The 20,398-nt window shown below is 37.2% G+C and overlaps 3 protein-coding genes across 8 annotated transcripts; 1 reads left to right on the forward strand and 2 right to left on the reverse strand.

The window, feature by feature from the left end:
- Positions 1 to 2,511: 2,511 nt before the first annotated feature.
- Positions 2,512 to 4,202, reverse strand: LOC121248052 (putative UPF0481 protein At3g02645). Its single transcript, XM_041146411.1, is given in 2 exon segments — positions 2,512 to 3,704; positions 3,707 to 4,202. Coding segments are annotated over 2 exon segments (1,689 nt in total).
- A 799-nt stretch (positions 4,203 to 5,001) lies between these two features.
- On the reverse strand, positions 5,002 to 7,811 carry LOC121259631 (pentatricopeptide repeat-containing protein At1g80550, mitochondrial). 6 transcript variants are annotated; one of them, XM_041161313.1, is made up of 3 exons: positions 6,170 to 7,811; positions 5,827 to 5,969; positions 5,002 to 5,688 (listed from the first exon to the last, which is right to left on the reverse strand). In XM_041161313.1, the coding sequence occupies exon 1, from the start codon at positions 7,712 to 7,714 to the stop codon at positions 6,362 to 6,364; it is 1,353 nt and encodes a 450-aa protein (XP_041017247.1). In that variant the 5' UTR covers positions 7,715 to 7,811; the 3' UTR covers positions 5,002 to 5,688; positions 5,827 to 5,969; positions 6,170 to 6,361. The 6 variants fall into 6 exon arrangements, with proteins under 6 accessions (XP_041017247.1, XP_041017239.1, XP_041017214.1 ...); XM_041161305.1 differs by having other exon boundaries at positions 5,799 to 5,969; XM_041161280.1 differs by having other exon boundaries at positions 5,002 to 5,622; positions 5,735 to 5,969.
- Positions 7,812 to 10,808: 2,997 nt separating this feature from the next.
- LOC121259550 (3-isopropylmalate dehydrogenase 2, chloroplastic-like) lies at positions 10,809 to 19,178 on the forward strand. The gene is made up of 11 exons (XM_041161182.1): positions 10,809 to 11,169; positions 11,621 to 11,750; positions 11,912 to 12,023; positions 15,525 to 15,600; positions 15,701 to 15,789; positions 16,776 to 16,862; positions 17,492 to 17,608; positions 17,752 to 17,859; positions 18,027 to 18,080; positions 18,164 to 18,316; positions 18,740 to 19,178. Exons 1-11 carry the CDS (start codon positions 10,944 to 10,946, stop codon positions 18,977 to 18,979), a joined length of 1,392 nt encoding a protein of 463 aa, XP_041017116.1. The 5' UTR covers positions 10,809 to 10,943; the 3' UTR covers positions 18,980 to 19,178.
- The last annotated feature ends 1,220 nt before the right edge of the window (positions 19,179 to 20,398 follow it).

The raw sequence follows: 20,398 nt of genomic DNA on the forward strand, positions 1-20,398 counted from the left end.
GTCTAGTTGATATTGCCTTGATAGCTTTTGTTTCGAGCTGTTCGAAAGAGTTTGCGATCAGTCCATTTGATTTGGCCATGTTGGTTGTCGCGGTTAAAAAATACCCATACAATTTGGAACTACGATCAAACATATTTTTTTTAGAGATTTGACGCCAAGATGCTAGGTAAGCCAAGAATATCAAGAAGCGAATCCATGAGATTTTCCTTTATTTTACCATAGCATTTATGCAGGGTGGGCAGTGGGGCAGCAAAGGAATAGGGCTAGAGTGCTTGCGCTAGATGTGTATTTATAGTATGTGGGTATGCTAAGGTTTGTAGCCACTTGGAAAGTAACATCACAGAAGAAATCGATTATCAAGGCTTTGAATTTGGAGGTTTGAAAGATGTTTGGAGGGCTTGGTGAAGATCAGGGTTGTTGAGAGATGAGAGTAGGAAGAGAAACTCTACATAGGAAATATTGAAAGGAATGTCAGAGATTGGGGGGAGCTCGAGGAAGTTGATGTATGGGGTAAGGATAAGGGTTTCATGGTGAAACAATGGACTCCGCAGGTGGAGGTTTTAAGTCACGCCTCAATAGGGGGACTCGTGAGGCACTACGCGTGGAGCTTGACGCTTGAAGCGGTGAGTGTCGAAGTGCCAATGGTTGGGTAGCCTCTATTTGCGAAGCAAAGGATGAACATAATGGTGATGGTGAAGGAATTGAAGGTGGCGTTGGTACTGAAGGATTCGAAAGAGGGGTGAGTGAGTGGGGAGGAGTTGGGAAAGTGAATGAGGGAGTTAATGGAGGGGGGAGAAGGGAAAACGGTGAAAGAGAGGGTAACGACTATGAGAGATGCGACTATGGAATCCTGGAGAGAGGGCGGGTCCACTTTCTCATTTTCCATGCGGCACTGGTTACGTTAGGGTTCCCCACGCAGTTGCAAGCAAAATTTCTCTTATTCTAAAATCTTTTACCCATAAAAGAAAATAAAATGTTTTATTCTATTAGAGAATTAGAAATGATGTGTACAAATTTTAAATAAACAGTAAAAAAATTTGTTTTAAAAAGGTATAAATATAATTATTATTTTTTAAAAGAACCTACTATTTAAAAATAATAGCTAGCACTACTCGTATAGATCAATTAAGAAGATAGAAATCAGTACTATCGATCTAGCAACTGCGACCCCATCACGAGCACAAGTACTGCCATTAATCATGGAACAGAATCTGGAGGGCCTGGGCCGAAAGTTCCTTTTGCGTTGATCAAGATGATGGCGGGGGGGGGCTTGATGATCTGCATGAGAAACACTTTGATAACCATTCGTTTTGGAGTCTAGCTTTGATCGATTCATTACATAGACTGTGGAGTTGCCGGAAAGTCTCCGGGAACCTCGGTGCATGCTGCAACGGAAAGAGCCGGGATGGGTGGCGAGGGAGCACATGCATGTTCTTGTTGGAGAACATGTAGCTTTGGTTGCGATGGCTGATGTTTGTGCTCTTGTTCCTGGTTAATATCACTCCATTGGTGCTAAGCTATAAACTGATCAATGCCCCATAATAATTAAAAAATAAAAAATAAAAAATAAAAATTCAAGGTATTATTACCCATCTTTATGCGTAAAACACTTTTTTCTTGCTTGGTTATTTTGGATTGATTATTGTTACATTCATAAAAAATTATAAAAAATAATTTTATAAATTGATGTAATTTTATCCAATCTATTAAATCTATTTTATAATAAAAATAATTTTATAATTTGACAAATTATATCCAATTACTTCGATTTATAAAATTATTTTTATATAATTTTTATAATTAGAATATTTACCTTTTAGATTTGACCTATCTTGCCATATACGTAGCTTTAAAAGGCGAGCCAAAAATATGTGATCCAAATTAACAAAAGGTGGTACTAGGGCAAGAGAGCTTCGACCATCGTCTGTTACGCAAGATATTTTATTAAAAGTTAGATAAAATATTATTATAATATAAAATTTTAATTTTATTTTATTTTAAAATTTAAAAAAATTAAATTATTTATTATATTTTATGTAAAAATTTAAAAAAATTATAATAATTATATGGAAAGAAATGAACACTGATACAACGTGCTAATGATCATGATAAAGCAACTTAGATCTTCAAACGCACCTTTTTTTTATTTTTATTTTTCAAGAAATTGAGAGCAAAACAATTTGAGCACTCATCATTACAGTCTTTAACAAGCTACCAATAACACAATATATTGTCATCATGACATTCCCACAACCTTCGAAAGAACAAGAAAGAAAAGTAAGAAATTGCATCAAACCATGCAACTTTCCTAGAGAAGCGTAGAAACTCACAGAAACTATATATATTATATATTGCTCGTGTCCTAGCGAGAAAAAACAAATTATGCAAACTATTTCCCGAGAAATCTCAACCCCGAAAGAGAAATTAGTTACCAATCTCAATTCTTAATAACGATAGAGTAAAGTCGATCTAGGCACCTCCGATCGAGCTAGCTACATCGATCGATCTCTATCATGTTCTAGTAATGGTCTTGACTGGAAGAACGCGAGTGCAGCCATAAACTGAACAAAACGCTTGCAATGACATCAAGACCATAAGGCAAATTGCGGCAAGAAATGTGAGAAATTGCCAAGAACCAAACACGTAAATATTGAAATAATTGCCAGCTTTAACAATCCATCTGCGGCTGTGATGCTTGTTCACATCTTCAATCACCTTGTCTAAGAATGGCACTTTTGTCAATCTGATCGACTTGCTCATTCCGTTGCATAGGTTTGTCACCTCTTCATCGCTCTTCAAACGGTTCAAAATGATACCTCTTGCTCTAAGTGCTTTCACATCCTCCTCAGTGTCAATAATTCCATTCATCAGTTCAGTGTAACGCGTAAAAACCAATGGACCTGATGCAATCGAAGCTTCATATGCTACTAAGTTTCTCAAAGTCACCTCCGAGTTAACATCTAAGCTAACGGTGGGGAGGTAAAATGTGACTGTCTTTGCGTCAAAAGCAATGCTTGAAATGCTGCCATTTGTGGGTGAGAAACGGATCCCTGATTTTATAAGTTCTGTCACAGAGGGGATTGTGATTTCCTCTACCGATGGTGGTTTGCTTATGCTGTCCTCTGAGCTTGAAGACTTATTTTCTGGCTTGACTGCTTCTTTATTTTGGGAAAAAAGCAACTCCACGGGTTGTTTTAAGATGCTGAATCCAGGAAGGTTAGAGAGGATAGTCCAAGGCAATTTTATGATGACTTTTACGGGTCTAGACACGAGTACCTTCTTGATAAGATGTATAGGGCCGACGTCTAATTTCGAAAGCAGCTTCCAAACCTCATCTAGGAGTTGTTTCACGTAACCTCGGTCTGCAGAAGAGTTTTCATCCCCTTGCATGCCTTCATTATGTTCCCCTGCAGCTTCGGTGATTTCCGGTACTGGGTCCTCCAACTTGGGCACGATCGTCTCGTACAAAAAGTCTAGCAAATGGGCGCTCTGGGAGAGTTGAACCTTTGGCAGGTTTCCCCCCACCTTAAAAGGTGAAACAGCTCTGCATAACCCCATTAGCATTGAAAGCAACAGATCATCGGCAGACTCTAGGGATGATAGCTGGAATTCTAGCATCTTCCTCAATACAAACAAAGGGATTTGATTCTCGAGCATTACCACGTCTCTGAGAATTGCGTTATGCGCTGACTTCATTCCTGCTGGTCAACCAAGTGTGACATCCTGGAAGAAATTCTTGCTAGCACCTTTCCTTCGTGGGTGGCGTAAGTTTGAAGGAACTCGAGCAGGAATGACCCATCTACAGCCATCAGCCTTGCTAACGTCTCACTATTGCAATCCAAATACTTGTGATAGCACGCTCGGATCTTGTGGTCAAGCCGCATCAATTGATCAACAAGATTTTGGAACTTAAGGTCTTTGAGTTGCTTTTGAATTCTCTTTGCTGCCGCCAGCTTATACCTCCGCATCTCATACAGCTCTGGACGCCAGGAGTGGTAAGGACCGAGAGCAACTTCCTGTGGAATATAATAATCTGGATCAGTGGCCAGAAGAGCTTTGGGGACATTGAAAATGCAAACGAGGATTTCCTCATCATCCTCGAGGTCTGATTCAAGGGTTCGACGGATCTGAATGATCCATTGCACCTCATCAATTTTGGGATCAGATTGAGAATATGGCACGGTGGATTGGGAAGAAGACATTATGTTGACTGTTGTGAAGGAGATCGAAGCTTTTGACTGTTTTGATGCATTCAGTGATGATGGGAGTTAGAAAATATCAGAACAGGTTTTTTATTGGCATAATTTCCCACATGCCTCTATATTTAAATAATACCAAATGCGTTGCTCACGCTCATAACATTGCACAGCTCTCAGGAGTAACTTTCATGTCTGGCCCGGACTGGCCATTTGTGTTGTGATATTCTCATTCTATTGGAAAAAAAGTTGCAGGGTAACAGGTTTGTTTTGCTTTAGAACAGGGCTCATGGATTAAACGTGGAATGCTTATGATTGGATGTTGGGGGTCAAAAGGGAAGTCATCGTTTTCTGACGTTTGCCTAAAATACGGAGAGCGATAATACATTAATATGAAAAATATTTCTACTCCGACACATTATTTTTTTATTAAATATATGATATATAAATAATGAGTAGAAGAATTCGATTAATTTAAAAATAAAATAAATAAATAAATATAATATGTAGCGTATAAGATTATACGTAACAAAACTCTATTAACATAATATTCTCTTGGTTCTCCCACGCTGTTGAGAAACCCCTCGATCGAGGAATATGTGTTTTGACATGACTTTGGTATTTAAAAACGGTACGAGTTAATACATATCGATAATGGCTTTTAAAATGCAATGATTGTTCAGAATATTATGGAGGTTTTGTAAGAAAGCCTAGATTTAATTATATTTAACAGCTTCGGCCATATTGAAAAAGTACAAAGAGGGAGACGGCCACTAAAGGGATTTTCCGTTCAATTTGTAATATAAGCGAAGTATGTATTATTTTTATTCATCAAGAGTTTGGTCATACGTTACCCTTATACGATGAGTCTTGCAGCAAGAGACATTGACATGTTGGAGACAAGAACCATCACTAACAGAAAAAGGGCAAAAATTTCTGTCTGTTATACGTTTGTTTTTGGTGCAAACCTATAGTGTTTTTTTCTTTTTTTAAATTAAAAATGTTTTTCATTTCACGTAAAATTTTAGGACTATGCAGTCACCTTTTCTTTGGACTTTAACACAAAGGAACAACAATGCTGTAACCTGTCTAACTTGCCTTGCAAACTTATGCAAACCATGGTCAATGATGAGTAATGCCACCATATTTGACAATTTCACATTTTGCACGCTTCCTTTGGTTGGCAAGTGATCAACTTATCCTGGGTTGCATATGATAATTCCCAAGCATGCGACCCTTTTGTTGCTGTTGGAAGCGAGCCACAATTGTTTGGAAAACTGCATTCCTGATGGTTGCCAAAGAGCCTCTTCTAATGGTTAAAAGGTTGCGCACTAAAATAGCAGATGGATACAGGTTTAAAAATGTAAAGATCTCATCTCACTGACCTTAGAATCAAATGTCTTCTCTGCTTTATGGCTCCAACTTTCTGCATGAAAACAGAAACCAGCTTCTGAGCATCATAAGCTACTTGCACTGTGTGAGAGTATTTTTGCTGAAAAAAAAAACCTTCTTGTTAACCAAATACTCCAACATCTTACAGCTGGGACCATATTGTAGCTGCCTCCAAAATAGCAGAAAATTCAAGAAACATAGTTTGATTACTCAAACTTGCAGAGAAGAGACCGGCCACCCTGATTTTATGAAGGCACGTGAGGAATGGTTTCAGATGCTCGCAAAAGTGCACAAGCTTCACCGAACATGCCTGCCCTACACCCCCAGTGCATTTGCTCATCTGGTGCACTGCAGTCTACCCCAGAGGTTCATCTGTACAAACTGAAGGCAAGCATTAATTTAGGAGGCCATTGTTACAAGCTGGTTCGGGAGCTATAGTGCTATACTGAATCATTTAAGTGTAAGAAAAGAAACCACGGGGGAGGAATAAATAGATTCCCCCCCCCCCAAAAAAAAAACCAAACAAAAAAAAAAGAAAAGAAAAGCTCACTGTCAATTATGAGAACGGAACTTGTTCATACCCAAAAAGTAGCAATATATTCTTCATCAGGATTCAGAACTCTGAAGTAAACTTGTTCCACTTTTCTGAAAAACAAATTTCTCAAATTTCATTCATTTTCTTCCATGTCACAGATTCTGGATCAGAGCAAGCTCACTGTCAGATTCATTTTCTGCCAATTATGTATCAACACCGCCCTCATAAATTCTGCTTCTTAAAAGCTGCTGTCAAGAGATTCTCCACCTGCAAGCTTTCTCCCAAGCTCAACCCTTGGTTTAGCTGAAAACCCTTTGGCTAACATCTCTTCATCATACTTGCGGGCCATATCTACCATTCCTTTCTCCACCAAAGCATCAATCAGAGCCTTGTAAGCAGACCCATCCGGACTACAACCAAGTTCCTCCATCTTCTTCCACACAATAAAAACCGGTCGAAGAAACCCCCATCTCCCAAATTTTCTCAGAAGCATCACGTAAGTGTCCATCCCAGGACGAATCCCACTTTCAATCATCTTATCAAACAGTAGAAGAATCTCTCTAGGCTTCTCAAGACACCTGAAAATGCAATTGTATGTAATGACATTCGGAAAGCAACCTGTCTCATGCATTTGATTGAGCCACCCAGAAGCCTCCTTATACCTCCCATTTTCACAGAGGAGCTTTATAATTGTATTATAAGTCACAACATTAGGCTTACAACCCAAGTCCCTCATTTCCCTAAACACCCGAACCGAAAAATCCACACCGTCCGAAAGACCAATAGCATGAATTATCGTATTATATGCCACCACATCCAACCTTAGCCCCTTAGTCTTCATCTCCTTGTACAGCTTCACAGCCTTCCATGGTTTTCCGCTCTTGCACATTATATCCATATATATAGTATATGAATGCAAATCTTTAGAAACACCCTTTTTATCCATCTCTTCCCAAAACTCTCTACACTTTCCCCACCACCCCATCTTCAACCACCCGCGAAGAATCATATTATGAATCTTCGTACTGTTTACAATGATATTGAACTTCTTGTCCTTCCCAAAACACAGTTCTTGGGCCTCAATTACATGCTTATACTCGCATAAAGCATCAATAAGATTAGAAAATGACATCTCATCCCTCAAATCAAAGTCTTCTAATGAATCATACATGTCGATAGCTTCTTTAACCAAATGTGCACATATATAGCGCTTAAACAGTATGCGAAACGTGGTATGGTTTGGCCTCGATAATGGGTTTGTTTTCATTCGTCGAATTAAATCCCAAGAGAGCTCGAATTCGAAGAACTTACCAAGAATGTCAAGCATACGGTTGTAAGTAGCAGCGTTGTGTTGGAAACGGAAATGGGTTTCGACCCAGTTGAAAAACTCGAAAGCGCGCTTCCAATCGTTGCAGTAGGAGGAGAGGGTCTCACAGACAGTGGTGGGGTCTGAGTAGGGTTCTGGGAGGTTGGGGTGGGAAGAAGAAATGGGTTCGGTGGAGAAACATTGAGGAAAGGGAAAAACGAGGGATTGAGTGCGGGAGAGAAGAGGGAAGAGCTTAAAGCGTCTAGAGAAGATTGAAGGAAGCATTCTTGTCCGTGAGTTTCGCTCAGTTCTGAAAGCCAGGAGCAGCGTGGTTTGGGACCTTTGGGTTTTGGTCAATTGGCTCTGCAGCTCCAAAATTTATGAGAAATTGTTTGCTTAGTTTGAAGAGTGAGATTATAATTTTTATTTTCATATGAAAGTTTAAAATATTAATTTAAAATATTATTATTATTTTAAGATTTAGATTTCATTTAGATCATCAACTCATTTCAATTTATCTCAACTCATTATTATAATTTTTTCAGATTTTAATATAAAATATAATAAACAATTCAATTTTTTCAAATTTCAAAATAATAATAATATTAAAAAATAATATTCTAAAAATATTTTATTATTTCAATTCAACTCACTTCAATATCTAAACGCAATCTTAAAAAAATTGAATTAGAATTTAAAAAAAATTAAATTATTTATTATATTTTATATAAGAATTTAAAAAAGTTGTTAAATCTCATCTTGTCTTTGCTCCCAAACCCGCTAAATAAATTTGTTTAGATGAGTTGAGATGAATTGAGATGGTTTATAAATAGTATAATAAAATTTAAATTATTTATTATATTTATGTAAAAATTTAAAAAAAATTATAATAATAAAATAATATAAATTAAATTGAATTTTGAATACAAACGCCACCTAATATTATTTCTGGGTTGGGCTTAGCCGCTTAGGTGTCCTAAAGAGGCATAATTTATGAAAGTATTGATATACACAGTATATTTTTAAAATATATTTAAAATTATTATAAAAAATATTGTATATAAATAATTTTTCTTTATCAAATCAAGACTGCGTGTTAACTTGCTGTATCAGAGGCCGCATTAGTTTGGTAAATTAGAATGGCTCTTTCTGAAAGTTAATAAAGCAATAAATTCATTGCGATTGTACCGCCACGGCAGCCATTTTTCGATTGAAAGTCACTTGTTGGTAGGTCTGTGCAAGAAACCGATTGACCCGGCCCGTCCGTTAATCTCGATCCGACCTGACCTGACAAATCAATTTTAACTAATGTTCAAGTTCGACCCGTACAACCCGACGACCCACCTCTTTAAAAACTCAAGCTCACATTTTTATCCTCTATGAATGAAACCCTAGCCAGTTCTCTTCCTCACGATACAATTCACCATCGCCTCTGTTTGTTCCCCTTCACGGTTTCAACGGCACACGGTATTTCTTTTACCACTCTCGTTGATTCTCTTCTTCCATGTCTTTACCCATTTCAACTTTCTCTCATTTTGCAGACTCCAACCGTTTGAATAAGTGCGAAATCACCGACGCGAAGAGTACGAAACCTTAGCTAGAGCTTTAGATCTGGGTGAAGAAGTTGTTGATGCGATTCCATAATAAGCGAATATGGGCTATCTACAACACTCGGCAATTGGGTAAGAAAGTATAGGGATGTTCTGGTCAAAGATCCCGTGTGCTATCGAAACCGTGAAGCTCTGCAACAGATCTCCATCCCGCTAGTCCTTCTCGATCTCTCTCTCTCTCTGCTGCTTTTCTCCGTTGCTTTCTTCCGCAACTCTAGGTGAAGTATTCCACAAAACCCGACGGAAATCACCAGCGCAAAGAGGTGGTGTTGTAGGGTTCAGCAGCCAATTCTAGTTGGCTTGGGCGTGTACCCGGTAACGAAAAAAAAAACTAACAAACAACAAGAAGACGGGTTGAATCTTCGGGTCTGGTCGGCTCGGCTTGACACACTCAGAAACACGGGTCAAATTGGATCGGGCTCAAATGTTGAACGGATTGCTCGGGTTGCAGCCTTACTTGTTGGTTTAGATAATGAGATGAAATAAAATAATTTTAAATAAATTCAATAAAATATTATTTTTAATATTATTATTATTTTAAAATTTGAAAATATTGAATTGTTTATTATATTTTATGTGAAAAGTTAAAAAAATCATAATGATGAAATGAGTTGAGATAATTTCTGTATCCAAACGATAAATTTCTTCTAAAATTTAATCATTCTCCTGGCTTGGCATACTTAGGGGTGTACACAAACTGAAGAAACCGACTGTAACCTCCTCAAATCGATTGTCGGAGCATGAAACCAGCGTGGAACCGGTTGGCTGGCAGCAGAATTATGTCAAAATCGTCGTCGACCGATTCGATTCCTGTTTGAAACTGGACCGAACCGCTAAACCGACTGATTATATAAATTATATATACTTTTTTAAATTATACATATATAAAACGACGTTGTTTCACTCAAATAAGTGAAAATGTCGTTGTATTTAGGTGAAACGACATTCTTTTGAAACGTCAGTTTGTAAAAAAATATATAATTGAAAAGTTGTCTTTTGATTTTAAACCAAAGGACGTCGTTTCGAATTGAGATAATTTCTTCCCCTCCCTCATTCTTCTTCAATTCTCAATCAATCACTCACTCACTCACTCACTCACTCTCTCTCTATTCTCTAAAATAAACATTGCCATTAGGGCGATCAAGAACCGATTGAGAACCTTCAGAGAATCATCGGAGTCAATACAATCAGTATCTCTCCTCTCCATCGACCAGTACAATCAGTTGTTCTGTACAAATCCCTTCCATTGGTCGGAGTCAATTTTGGTCAAAAAGCACGCGGATCCGTTTTTACCTCTAGGCATACATATTTCATCAAAAGCTCTTTCAGTTTTTTTTTTTTAATATTTTTGTAGGGGAACTTGTTTGCAGAGCTCGTAGGTAATCAGAAATAATTAATAAAAAAGAAGTTTATCGAAAAGCCGACACTTCGATGATTAAGGAATGCACAAACAATTCTTAGCATAAAAAAGAACATAGCTCTCTCCTATTATACATAAATGTCTTCCATTTATTTTTGAAGTAGATCGTAGCAGTTATTCAACTTAAAGAACGATGCCTAGTTTAATATGTTGGTCCTTTGGAATTACTCTTTAATTTCTTAATCGAATTAGATAATTTAATTATAAAAAATTAAATATATTTATCATTTTTTACAACTATATTTTGAACAAAAACTTTATTTAGAATTTTTGTGTACAGACTAAAATTTGCCCATTCCGTAATAATCCCATAAAAAACACCGATTGGTTAATTTTTTTTTTCTATTTAGTATTTACACATTGAGACGTGTTAGATTAGTGAGTAAAGAGGAGAAAAGAAGGGAAAATTCCGTCACTACTCCGCCAGAAATCGGTCGACTCACGATTACGAACGCCCGCAGAAACTCAAGAGTTAAAGAAACGAATGGCGGCTTGTCTGCAACTCAACGCCAAGGCTTTCCGGTCCTATTTCCCACTAAACCCTGTTTCCCGGTCTGTGTCCAAACAATCACCCAAATCGGGTCGGATCAGGTGCGCCGCAACTACACAGTCCAAACGCTACACCATCACTCTGCTTCCCGGCGATGGCATTGGCCCCGAGGTCATCTCCGTCGCCACCAACGTCCTCAAGCTCGCCGGCTCTCTCGAAGGTCCTTCAGTTCACTCTAATATACTTTGTTTTATGTATTTTATTTTATTTTATTTTTGTGGTTCTCTCAATGTTTGTTTTCCGATAAAAAAAAAAAGACAAGGGAAGAAAAATCTGGGTTTCTGTTCTTCATGTTTCGCGAGTTAAATGAGGTTCAGTTCTTTTTTACAGCATTGGAAACTTTAGGAGGCAGAAATTTTCGTTTGTGTTCATTTTCATTGAAGAAATTTATTTTTTTGCGAATAAAAAACGAAAATAATTGTTCTGGGCTCAATGAAGTGGACTTATTTTAACACAGTCTTTACGTTTAGGGGATTAGGACTACGATTATATTTTTGTAAGAAAAGTAGGCGTAGCCCAAATGCACGAGACATATACACGAGCAGCACATTATCAATACGATTATATTTAAAAAACTCTGATAAAGATAAATACGTATTTTCATATATTAGGGATTGAATTTAAGTTCCAAGAAATGCCTGTGGGTGGAGCTGCGTTGGATCTGACTGGAGTACCATTGCCGGAGGAGACGCTTTCAGCTGCAAAGAAATCGGATGCAGTTTTGCTCGGGGCAATTGGAGGGTAGTTTTGCTCTCCAATTTTGTTCCATCACTTTCTTTTTTGTATATATGTAACTATGCTTGTGTGTATGCACTTACGTTCCTGTCTATGTGTATACTGCATATAAATGTTTTTGCAGGGGGGTGTAATTTAATTGATGTAATGTTGTTTCTTATGTTAAGGTATAAATGGGATAAAAATGAAAAGCACTTGAAGCCAGAGACTGGGTTACTACAACTTCGGGCTGGCCTGAAAGTTTTTGCAAATTTGAGGCCGGCAACTGTTTTACCACAGGTAATGTTTGTTATGATGCAAAGTTTACAGGATATACTCATAGTTCATTTATGAAATTTGGCATTTTAAATTAAGGGGGTGGAGTGCAGAGAAGAAGAAGTTATTCAAGACCATGTGGTCGATTTCTTTGAAAAGCTCCTCACTTAGCAGATGGGGTGGAGGCCTACTCTCGATGGATTGGTTTTTGACACTATTGAGCCGGGGACGTAGCTAGGATGGAGAGGGCTTTCGAAGAGGAAGAGGTCTATGATGTGGTAAGGAAAATGGTAAAAGATAAGGCCCTCGGCCCTGATGGGTTCTCTTTGGAATTCTTTCAAGAATGTTGAGAGGTGATTAAAGAAGATCTTTTGAAGGTCTTTTAGGAGTTTTTTTCGGTAGGGAAATTTGAGAAAAGTCTCAACACCACTTTTCTTGCATTAATCCCTAAAAAGGTAGGGACATATGAGATCACAGATTTTTGGCCTATTAGCTTAGTGAATGGTGCATACAAGATTATTGCAAAAGTGCTTGCTAATCAGTTAAGTGAGGTCTTGGAGAAGATTGTTACTAAGCCTCAAAATGCTTTTGTTAAGGGTAGACAAATCCTTGATGCGACTCTAATTGCTAATGAATGTTTGGACAGTAGATTGAAGGCTGGCAGCTCAGGGATTATGTGTAAGTTAGATATGGAAAAAGCATATGTTCATGTTAATTGGGATTTCCTTCTATATTTACTGGGTAGGTGTGGGTTTGGAGAAAGGTGGAGATCTTGGATTAGTTGATGTATATCCACGATTAGGTTCTTTGTGTTGATCAATGACAGCCCAGAGGGTTTATTCCCGAGCTCTCGTGGTTTGAGATAAGGGGATCCGTTATCTCAATTACTTTTTGTTATTGTTATGGAAGCACTAAGCAGGATGATCTCGGCTTTGGTGACTAATGAGTTTGTTAGTAGATTCTAGATTGGATCACCGAGTAGGGGTATTACTACTATTTCTCATTTGCTGTTTGTAGACGATACGCTTATTATGTGCAATCATAAATCCGAGTTGGTGTCGATTGGAGAAGTTCAAAATATATGGGAGTTGGCTGGCATTGGGTTGCAAGATAGCATCTCTTCCCATGACTTATCTGGGACTACCGTTTGGTATAGCTTCGAGGGCGCGCTCGATTTGAGATACAATGATTGAAAAAGTAGAGAGGAGACTGGCAGGGTGGAAGAGAATGTACTTGTCGAAAGGGGGCCGGATTACGTTAATCAAAAGTACACTTTCAAATCTACCCACCTATTTCTTATTCTTATTCCCTATACCGACAAGCGTGGCGGGTCGACTTGAGAAGCTACAGAGAGATTTTTTGTTGGGGGGCTTAGGAGAAGAGTTTAAATTCCATCTAGTCAAGTGGGAGATGGTGTGTCGTCCTATCTCTAATGGTGGTTTGGGTATTAGAAATTTGAGGTTGTTCAATCGGGCGTTACTTGGGCAAATGATTGTGGCGATATATCAAGGAACCAGAAGCCGTATGGAAAACCGTGATTGAGAACAAATATGGTGTTTTAGAGGAGGGATGGTGTACTAGAGAAGTTAGAGGGGCCTATGGAATGGGGCTATGGAAACATATTAGAAGAGGGTGGGAGGTCTTCCATCATCACACTAGATTGCAGTTGGGTACAGGCTCCAAGATCAGATTTTGGAAGGATGCTTGGTGTAGCAACATTGCTTTTCAAGATTTGTTTCCTACACTTTTCTCGATCGCAAGTGCCAAAGATGCCACAGTGGCGGAGGTTATGGAAGTCTCAGGAAGGAGCATTCACTGGAACATCAACTTCAACCGGGCGGCACAAGATTGAGAGATGAGGAGTTTTGTAGATTTTTATAGTCTCTTGTATTCGTGTCGTCCGAATATCCAGCATGAAGATGATTTGTGGTGGAGTCCTGCAGGGAAAGGGGTGTTCATTGTTCGTTCCTTTTATAAGGTCCTCACACAGGTTTATGAGATACAGTTTCCCTGGAAAAGGCTTTGGCGTCATAAGGCTCCTCCCAAAGCTTCATTCTTTGTGTGGACAACGTCCTTAGGCAAGATTTTCACTATGGATAATCTGAGAAAGAGGAGGATAATCATTGCAGACTGGTGTTGTATGTGTAAAAGAGGGGGTGAGTCGATGAATCATTTACTTTTACATTGCGAGGTAGCCAGGACTCTATGGGATGAGGTGTTTAAAAGAACGAACCTAGCGTGGGTTATGCCGAAAACCGTGTTGGATATATTGGCTTACTGGACCTCAATTCGAGGTGTGCGACAGATCAAAGCGGTTTGGAAGATGATCTCCATCTGTATTATGTGGTGTTTGTGGCAGGAGCGCAATGAGAGGACTTTTGAAGACAAAGAGAGATCTATGGCGGAGCTAAAAATTTTATTTTTTAGGACTCTTTGTACTTGGGTCATTGTTGTGGACTTTAATGGCATGGACCTTCATGACTTCTTAGTTTCTAATGTACCTACATAAATAGGGCATATTTAACTTTGTAATTGACAGTTGTTGAATTAGTAAATACTTGTTTTACTTATAAAAAAAACATGGCGTTTCTTTTAATGCACATTAGGCTTTAAATATGGATAAATCCATAATAAAATTTCAATTGGCTTTAAAAATAATCCAAAAGTATCGAATGACTAATGGATATACTTGCTTTAGTTTATAAGTATGTCAGGTACTCGTATATCTTTTAACTCGTGGAGGTGCTTCTCTCTGGGTTTTTTTTTTTTTCCTGTGTAATGTACCTTTCCAAGTTCTATTACCTTTTTCCCTTTTTTACGTAAATGTGTCATATCAGACACCTGTTTTAGGATACAATATGCGATGGCCAAGTCTGGAAGAGGTAATGTTATGCCTTTGCCAGAAGTGCACCCCAAATTTGGGGTTTGTTTTTCCTTGATTAGTCCGCTGGAGTAGCAACTTCTGTTTTCAAGATATCATTTTTATGCATAGTAAAATAGTTTTAACACAACAGTTTTCTCCGTTGTCATACACATCTGCAAAAATCCTACGGATAAATCATACATTTCTTTTATTTAAGTTGGATCCAGACGTCTGTGGGGCGTATGACATGCTGAAAAATAAATGATTTAGGACGAACAGGATGAAACTGGATTTCTTTGTATGTTTAGTTTGTTTCAAACCTCTTTAAATTATTTTTAGAATTTTAAAAAATAGAATATTAAATGTTGAATTAGTATCTCAGTGCTGACTTGCTGGAGTTGTGATTGCCACATGCTGGTAATGATGGTTTATTATCTCAACGGTGTAAAAATATATACAATAGTTCACTGAAAGAAAACTTGGACCCTTGCTTGATACTGGAGAAGCCAGTCGTTCATGTAGAATCTTGGAATCACTTTAAATCTTAACTTTTTAAAATGATGGCTTATACTTGTTAAATTATTTTATGATTTCTACATCAGTGCTCTGTCTCAGATGTGTACCTGATAAATGTATCATTTTATGTGATTTACTCATTTCAGTTAGTGGATGCTTCAACTTTGAAAAAAGAGGTTGCAGTAGGTGTTGACCTAATGGTTGTAAGAGAGCTTACTGGAGGTCAGTGTGCAAAAAATTCTACTACAGTTGCATAGATTGGGTTTTCTTCTGTGAGTGGCTTTCCTTGTAAGCATGTATTGAAATTTTCCTCTTGACATAGGTATTTATTTCGGAAAGCCCAGGGGTTTCAGCACCAATGAGAATGGTGAGGAGATTGGCTTCAATACTGAGGTGTATACCACTCATGAGGTAGTTAAATGATACAAGTTTGTTTACTAACAATCTTGTGTGTTAATTGACTTTGTATCCCATCAGTTTTTACCTACTCTAGCCAACTTTTTTTTATTGGCACCGGGTGTCTGGGAACAGCATCCCGACTAATCCCAGGGGTGCATAGGCCCTCGAAAAGGAGTTTCCTGCAAGTGCACCTTGGGTAATTTAAGGGAAAAATCTCCCAGTCCAATGGCCCTTAGAGATTGTTTGCACCCAATGGGATTTGAACCTTGGACCTTGGAGGGAGCATACCACCAAGATCAAGGCCTTTACCACTTAAGCCAACCCCTAGGGTTTTCTAGCCAAAATAAGTCCTTGCAAGATTGACTATCATTTTAATCATTCTCCTTTGACTTAATTTTAAGCTACTGCATTCTGGTTATTACATTTGTAGAACAATTCCTTTACGCCAACTGGAGATATTGTTCTAATTTTTTCTCTGACTTTTGAACACATTCATTTCCTTTTTTGTTTATCATCTTAGATGGCAATAGGTTTACTTGGTAAGGAAGATCTAGGATATAGAGATATCTCTGTTGCGGTGAACTGGCTGTCTTAGCATGTGAGGGGACATGAAACCCATAAGATTATTTTGGCACATGACGTTTTTAAGCATAAGTCTAAGCTAATTTGGATGAACAAAAACTTTATCGAAGCGCACGCTTGCCATGGGATATCTAGTTTCGAAAAAGAGACATATTTGTCCCAAGTCTTGCATGTTTAAGTCCTGCGAGTTGAGACTACTCAATTTTCAAGATTTTCTGCTCTAAAAAAATAACAGCACGTGTGGGATTTGTATCATTGACTGTATATGGCATTCGAAGCTGCATTCTATATTTGCAGTGGTCTGGTAGTGCTAAAGGGAAATCCAAGTTAGTTTCTGAAATGTACTGCTCCCTATTGTGTTGTATACTCGTAGATGAAAATAAGTGGTTGTTAAATATAAAGAATTTACCTGCCAGATTGATCGCATTGCTCGTGTGGCATTTGAGACTGCTCGGAAGCGGCATGGAAAACTTTGCTCTGTTGACAAAGCGAATGTATTGGAGGTACTTTGTGCCAATATACTTCTGGTTTTGTTCCTTGTAATGCAGTTTAAGGAGTTCTATGGACAAGCTGTATTTGTTTTTCTTTCTGTTATAATTTATGTCCTAGACTATTGTATGAAAAATGAGTGTGGCTCCCTGTAGAAGTACTCAAGCCAATACACCAAAAAACATCATTTTTCTTATAGATGTGGCTGTTGTAAGTTCTCACTTTAAAGAGGTAATTTACATGTCCTACGACAGTCGTCTGATGCAATGTTAGTGTGCATATGGGGAACGTTTCTTGTTTTATAGATTGATCTTATATCAGAGGTCTTGGTGTCTTTTCCTCACTTTCTCAATCAATTTTTAATTCATTCTTAATTGAAACTAAATATTTTGAAAAAACTGAAGATGCATTTTTTATGGTTCACCATTTTATGAACATTTTCTGTGAAACTCAACTGCAAAACTGTTAGGTTGAACTGCAATATATGATAAAATAAATAATTAGATGGTATCTTATATGAGGAATAGTTGAATAATAAGGTGTCATTGGCTGACTTAGCAGTAAGATTTGTCGTATCTTATACATGTAAATGGATGAGATTACTGTGAAACATGCTACAAGATTATTAATGTCATTATTTCAGGCATCGATCCTTTGGAGGAAAAGAGTAACAGCTATAGCCTCAGAATATCCTGATGTTGAACTTTCACACATGTATGTTGATAATGCCGCAATGCAGCTTGTTCGGAACCCAAAACAGGTTTGCCTTCAAAATGCCCGCATCATCTTTCTCTTCATCTTACACCCAGCTTATGAAAGTTTTACTTGGGAAGGTAAGTGAACTTCCAAAGCCACATTTTTTTATAAATGCAAGCCTTAAAATGTCTGGTATGAAAATTGCAGTTTGATACAATTGTAACGAACAACATATTCGGGGACATTTTGTCTGATGAGGCTTCAATGATTACTGGAAGTATTGGGATGCTTCCATCTGCTAGTCTAGGTGAATCGGTATGGTTAATCATTTAGTTTCTCTTTGTTGAAGTTTTTGGTTTTATTTGGAAACAAGTTCTTGTAGTGCCTGTATATCTGTTTGATGAAGTTCAAATCATCTTTGTTTTAAATAAAAAATGTTTGAATAATCTTTCGTACTGAAATTGAACTTGTCATTGGCTCAGGGACCTGGACTCTTTGAACCTATTCATGGTTCTGCTCCTGATATTGCTAGACAGGTTGGTTTGCTTACAAATCAAGTTTTTAGTCTTGAATAATTATATGCCTGTTTTGATAGAGAATCTAATGATTGAATATGCAGGATAAGGCAAATCCATTAGCAACGGTGCTCAGTGCTGCCATGCTTTTGAAGTACGGTCTAGGGGAAGAAAATGCTGCCAAGAGAATTGAGACTGCGGTGCTGGACACTTTGAGTAGAGGTTATCGAACTGGTGACATATACTCGGATGGAAATGTATGTGCATTTTGTATCCTGCAAAATTTTGGCAGACCATTATCATTTTCACTGGTGGAAAGATATTTACCTACTTAAGATATATTAATATTCTGTTTGGTTTTGGTGAGGGCAACAGAATAAAATAGAATAAACTCACTCATAAAAAAAAAAAAAAAAAAAAAAAAAAAAAAAAAAAAGAATAAACTCCAACAGTTGTTTAAGCCGCTCACCATGTCAAACCAGGAAAAAACAAAAGAAAAGAACTAGCACACCATGTCATTTATAGTTTGATTCGTGATATGATAATGTGGAGATTCTTCTAAAACTCTTAATGGAGCTTCATGTAAACATGATTGGTGCGTCTAGTAGTTAGTCATATCAATCTAAGGTAGTTGATACGGTTATAATTTATTGATTTTTGGCTGACATTTGCTTATGCAGAAGTTGGTGGATGCAAGGAAATGGGGAAGAGGTACTGAAGTCAGTAGATTCCCAAGTTCCTTCTCCAGTATGAATGGAAACTGGATGAAAGAAGGGCTAATATGCATGGACCATTTGTTTTTGTATTCAAACAGTCTCCACAATGAGGAAGCCATTGTTCTAAGTTCAGGCACTGCTACTTCTAGCTCATCTAGTTTTGCGATTCTTCGGACTGAATATGGTTGTCCTTGTAACAGTTAAGGAGGATTTTGAAGTTAGGATTTTGAATTGGTGTTTTTCAATTATCGCTTTAGTTTCCAACTAACTTATCAAAATCACTCTAGTTTCCAACTACAATCTCCATGTTATGCAATTATCTAGGAATCCTAATGGACTTGCTCCGTTGTATGTATTGTGCTCAGTAATGTTTCTTTATGGGCAGTTGAAAGCCTAAATCATTGATTAATTGGGCAAGGGATAAAATATATCAGGCCCACAGTGTTTTCTAAGCCCAACCTAAGGAGGGGGACTCATCAGAAGAAAGAGAGAGGGAATGAGGAGACAATGCTGAAAAAGGTGTTGGAGGAAAATATGGGAGTGGACATAAAGAATGTGTGAAGTGACATAAAGCAAAGGAGAAGCAAAAGAAAAAAGGAATAGGCACATATGACTGTAGAGATTTTTGGTCAGGCTTATGGGAGATTTCACCTTATTCAACCTTACCATAGAGACTCCAGCAAGAGGAGGAAAACCAGAGGATATAACTTAGATATCCATTGTACAGTAAGGATAAAAGATCATGAGAGATCATAAATAAGTATATTATAGTGAATTCTCTTCTCCCTGAACCCTAGTGGACATAAGCCCAGTGTTGAACCATATAAATTTTTGTGTGTCTATTTATTTTTTCTGCATTTATTTACTATTCACCGCTATGGACGTACACATGGATATCGTACAGCCGTATCGGGCTACTGCCAGGAGCTCCACTCAACGCCAATTGAGGCCCAGAACAACCTCAACAGAGTCGGGAATGGATCTTTCTTTCATTCTGAACTGTTATACCGATTTTAGGCATTCATACATTACTTCACATTTTTGTCTAAAAACCCGATGGAAAAAAAATAATGACACTTCTATTAGATGGCTTAATATACAAAAACATGATTTGAAATTAGGAGATTTTACTAACCGAGGTAGTTTCTTTAATTGTAAAATATCTTCAATAATTTTTTAATTCTTATATTTTTTATGTATTTATATAAATAATTATAATGATATTATATTTTTAATAAGATTAGAGTGTCAAGGTCATATATACACTATTCACTTGAATATATAATTAATTTGATTTATGTTATATTCTATATTTATTTTATTTTTATCAAATATTACCCATCGGTCTTTATCAAGTATTTATCTTTTTAAAATAATAAATTTAAATATTGATTAACGACATCTCATCATTGCAAAGTATTTTCGTAAGATATTAAAGTTTTCTTTAGCTAGAAATGAGGTGCCATTTTTTGTAGAGAAATAATTTGTATAAGTTCTAAATAGATAAGTTCTATATAAATCTTTATAAAAATGTAAATTTTATTTTAAAAAAGTATAAAAAAAATTATTATTTATTAATAAAATCTATTATTTTATAAAAAACTTGTATAAAACTTTTCTATT

Source organism: Juglans microcarpa x Juglans regia, chromosome 1D, assembly GCF_004785595.1.
Source record: "Juglans microcarpa x Juglans regia isolate MS1-56 chromosome 1D, Jm3101_v1.0, whole genome shotgun sequence".
Taxonomy (NCBI): Eukaryota; Viridiplantae; Streptophyta; class Magnoliopsida; order Fagales; family Juglandaceae; genus Juglans; species Juglans microcarpa x Juglans regia.

Coding starts and splice junctions, on each gene's coding strand:
- LOC121259631 (XM_041161297.1), bottom strand. CDS start 7,714: ATGCTTCCTTCAATCTTCTCTAGACGCTTTAAGCTCTTCCCTCTTCTC.
- LOC121259550 (XM_041161182.1), top strand. CDS start 10,944: ATGGCGGCTTGTCTGCAACTCAACGCCAAGGCTTTCCGGTCCTATTTC. Junction 17,609..17,751: donor TTGTTCGGAACCCAAAACAG/GTTTGCCTTCAA, acceptor TGAAAATTGCAG/TTTGATACAATTGTAACGAA. Junction 18,081..18,163: donor CTCCTGATATTGCTAGACAG/GTTGGTTTGCTT, acceptor TTGAATATGCAG/GATAAGGCAAATCCATTAGC.